Source organism: Sminthopsis crassicaudata, chromosome 1, assembly GCF_048593235.1.
Source record: "Sminthopsis crassicaudata isolate SCR6 chromosome 1, ASM4859323v1, whole genome shotgun sequence".
Lineage (NCBI taxonomy): Eukaryota > Metazoa > Chordata > Mammalia > Dasyuromorphia > Dasyuridae > Sminthopsis > Sminthopsis crassicaudata.
The window spans coordinates 472,629,518-472,633,375 of record NC_133617.1 but is presented as its reverse complement, the minus strand read 5'-3'; the positions used below and the strand labels follow the sequence as shown (position 1 = coordinate 472,633,375).

Genomic DNA, 3,858 nt, shown 5'->3' with positions numbered 1-3,858 from the left:
CTAGAGGAGTCAACTAGAAATAGAAAATATGATGATATTTTGATGATATTATGGCCCAAATAGAAAAAATGGAATTGCTAATCTACAGTGGAATGGAATCCCTGAGTAGCTGTTGTATTTCAATCTGGCATGAGGTAGGGAGATACAGTCTCAAAAAAAAAAAAGGAAAAAGAAAGAAAGAAAGAAAGAAGAAAGAAAGAAAGAAAGAAAGAAAGAAAGAAAGAAAGAAAGAAAGAAAGAAAGAAAGAAAAGAAAGAAAGAAAGAAGAGAAAGAAAGAAAGAAAGAAAAGAAAGAAAGAAAGAAGAAAGAAAGAAAGAAAGAAAGAAAGAGAAAGAAAGAAAGAAAGAAAGAAGAAAGAAAGAAAGAAGAAAGAAAGAAAGAAAGAAAGAGAAAGAAAGAAAAGAAGAAAGAAAGAAGAAGAAGAAAGAAAGAGAAGAAGAAAGTCTAGTAAAGGAGGAAATTTGAGATCTGCCATTTGATCCCTGAGAAGGAAATCCAAGAAGTGGTTATTGTCACTTTTTGAATCCTATATAAGGTAGAGTTGGTAACCCTGCAAAAGCACATCTGTTTTCTGCTTTCTTCAATTCTTTGTCCTGCTTCTGCTTGGGGGAAACCGAGAAAAGGTGAGCAGTGACCCAAACCCCCCAATTCCTGACTCTTCCTATGCTGCATTTGTAATAAGTAGAACTATTAGCATGCTCAATTTCCCCCCAAGGAGTTCAGATATGGATGGGTTTATTATCTCCAGGAGATCAGTATAACATTCATTTGATTTCCATACTTGAAGATAGGTAATATATTCTTTTCTGGCTTTCTTTTTATGTTTTGCCACAATATTCCTAGGGGTAGCTCAAATTGCTTTTGCTTTCTTATAGAACATCTGAAAAAGCACCATCTCTTCTATAAAAATAGGAAGCATTTAGATGTGTTTGTATTTTTAAATGTAGCTTATTTGTGGATACTTATATCACAACTATTTTCAAAAGCTGAAAAATAATATGAATTCTTCCCATTTTACTTTTGAGCAGGAATATGATTCTAAAATCCAATACATTTTATTTTTCTTTTGATATAAATTTCAAGAAAGTATTAAGAAGAGCACTCCTGATTGGATTAGGTATATAAGAATAGTGTCTTAACAAAATCCACCAGAACCCTATTTATACATTTTGTCCCAAAACTTTTAAATTCTAGGTAAATAATTGGTTTCATTGGAGCTTCACAAATATATTTAATATTTATTAATATTATGGATATTTACTTATTTTAATTCATCACATCTCATTTGTTCTATGAAATCAGGTTAAAAATGAGCATCACTGACGTTCTTAGTGCTGCTGATATAGCTGCTGCCCTGGAGGAGTGCCAAGGTAAAAGAAAAATAATAAGTTATATCAATATAAAGTTTTTTATCCTACAGAAGAAAATAGCAAATCTTAGTCATTTCTGCCTCCAACCCTTTCCCTCCATTACCACCAATGAATTCAATAAAAGTTTTAGTTATTCTTGAATATCTAAAAAATTAAAGCAAAAATTTGCTAATGTTTAGATTGATAATCTAATACAGGGGTGGGGAACCTTTCATGGGCCAGATATTTTCTACTCCTGATTCTAATAGAAAGAGGACTTGAGAATGGGATTGTCTCTAAAAAGCCAAAATTACTAAATGAATTAGCTTAGAGTACTAATGAAACACTAATAGATTGGAGTGGGGTAATTTTGCTTCTGTTCTTCAGACCCAGATTCTTTCAACCATAAAAAATTCTTTGAGACTTCTGGCCTGTCGAAGATGTCTGCTAGTCAAGTCAAGGACATTTTTTCGCTTCATAGACAATGATCAGAGTGGATATCTGGATGAAGAAGAGCTCAAGTAAGAGTTTTTCTTTGTCCCTAATGTTGTAAAAATTTACATTTTAGAATTTTGTTATCATCAAATTGTAAATTGGGAAGTAGAACATTGCTCTGTCTTTGTGTCTATTTCTAATTTGGACAATCATTTAGCTGTATTTTCATAAAAGTAGACAGTTTATATGCATGAAGCATCTACTCTATATCACAGAAAGCACTAAATAAATGTTACCTGGGAATCGTCACAGAAAATTCTTCATTATTTACACTAATTTTTTTTTTTGCTAGCGAATATTACAACAGCAATTGATAGCAATCTATCAGGGATAATGTACAGAATATTCCTGCAAGGGTCAGAAAATTACATCAAGCTTCTAGGACCCTTTCCACAATTCCAAAATTCTTTTTAATAGAAGTCTTGAGAATTCCTACTTATTTTTAAAGCTCTTACTCATAAAACAATAAAATCCTTGTCTTCAAAAGACTTAGTTATTACACTGGGAGCAGATTTATTAATAAAACCAGAAAAGAGTAATGAATTGAGGAAAATGGTCTACCAGAAACATGTCATTTTTATTGTCCCTCTAGGTTTTTCCTCCAGAAATTTGAAAGTGGAGCTAGAGTCCTGACCAGTTCAGAAACCAAGTCCCTCTTGGAGGCAGCTGATAATGATGGAGATGGCAAAATTGGGGCTGATGGTATGAAGCAATTTGCATAGGAAATAAAAATAAATTTATTAGAATGTCTTAGACCCACTATTTGCTGGGGCACTATAATGCACTAGGACAAGAAAGTGCCAGGAATTAATTTCAAGTGACCAGTAGCAGGATTGAATATGTAAAAATACTGTTAAATTGAAAGCAAAAAATATCAGTTTTAAATAAATTCTTTAAATTTCTTAAATGATTTTTACTAAAAGTATATCAAAAAGTGTCCAAAAGCCATCCAGGCAGCCAACATTTATTGCACTTTGCAATTTATATATAAACCATTGCATTTGAATTTTAACAAAATTTTGTGGACAATTATATTTCCACTTGATTTTATTATGTAACTTTAATAATGAAACTAAATGATACTGAAAATATAATTACTATACTACATATGTATATGTATGTGAACATATATATATATATATATATATATGTTTAAAACAATTTGAATTTAAGTAAGGCTTATCAACTCAGAAACACTTGTAGACTTTCACTGTTATGCTAACTTTAAATACAAAATTATTGCAAGTTTTGAAAAAAAAACTATTTTAAATTGCATTTTAACAACAACTTGCCAAATGCTGCCATAATAGCCATAAACAATGGATATAGTTTCCAAAGATGTCACACACTAGACTTCAAAAGAAGCAAAACATTATTTTAAATAACATTAATTCCTAATTTCCACTCTTAATCTTTAGCATCCCTTTCTTACAGATTTCTGAGTGATTACAAGACCAAATTCACTTTAAGTTTTTAACATTTAATATTATTCTCATAAAACAAGAGGATTAGTACAGAGTAAAGTCCCATTTTAGGGAAAGATTTCCTCAAAAGAATAATCTCTTAAATCTGAGAATCTGAATACAAACTTCAGCTACAAAAAGAACAGGAACACTTATAAGAAAACTAAAAATTAATTGCTTACAAATAACAACAGGAAATTTCCATGTTGTCTTATTTTCCAGTTAAATCACAAAAAAGACAATTGAGTTTCACAATGGGAATATAACAACTAATCATTTCAAAGCTTAAGATACTTGTTTAATTGCACAGATTTTACCTTACCAAGTTGATTAAAAAATTAGTATAATACTTTTATCTTCAATACTTTTGCATTTCTTCTTTTTTGTACTATCTCTTGACCTATTCCTTGCCTTATGAAGTCTGACAATTTGCTCTGATTATTTCTCTTCATCTCTCTTATTAACTGTGACATTCTTTTAAAATATCATCTATATTGACAGTGCTCTCACCTCTTCTATTCTAGAATTCCAGGAAATGGTGCATTCTTAA

The 3,858-nt window shown here is 30.7% G+C and overlaps 1 protein-coding gene across 1 annotated transcript; it reads left to right on the top strand.

Annotated features, from left to right (window-relative positions):
* Positions 1-1,310: 1,310 nt before the first annotated feature.
* Positions 1,311-3,858, top strand: LOC141554992 (oncomodulin-like). Its single transcript, XM_074287519.1, is given in 5 exon segments — positions 1,311-1,371; positions 1,738-1,817; positions 1,819-1,871; positions 2,438-2,547; positions 3,833-3,858. Coding segments are annotated over 5 exon segments (330 nt in total).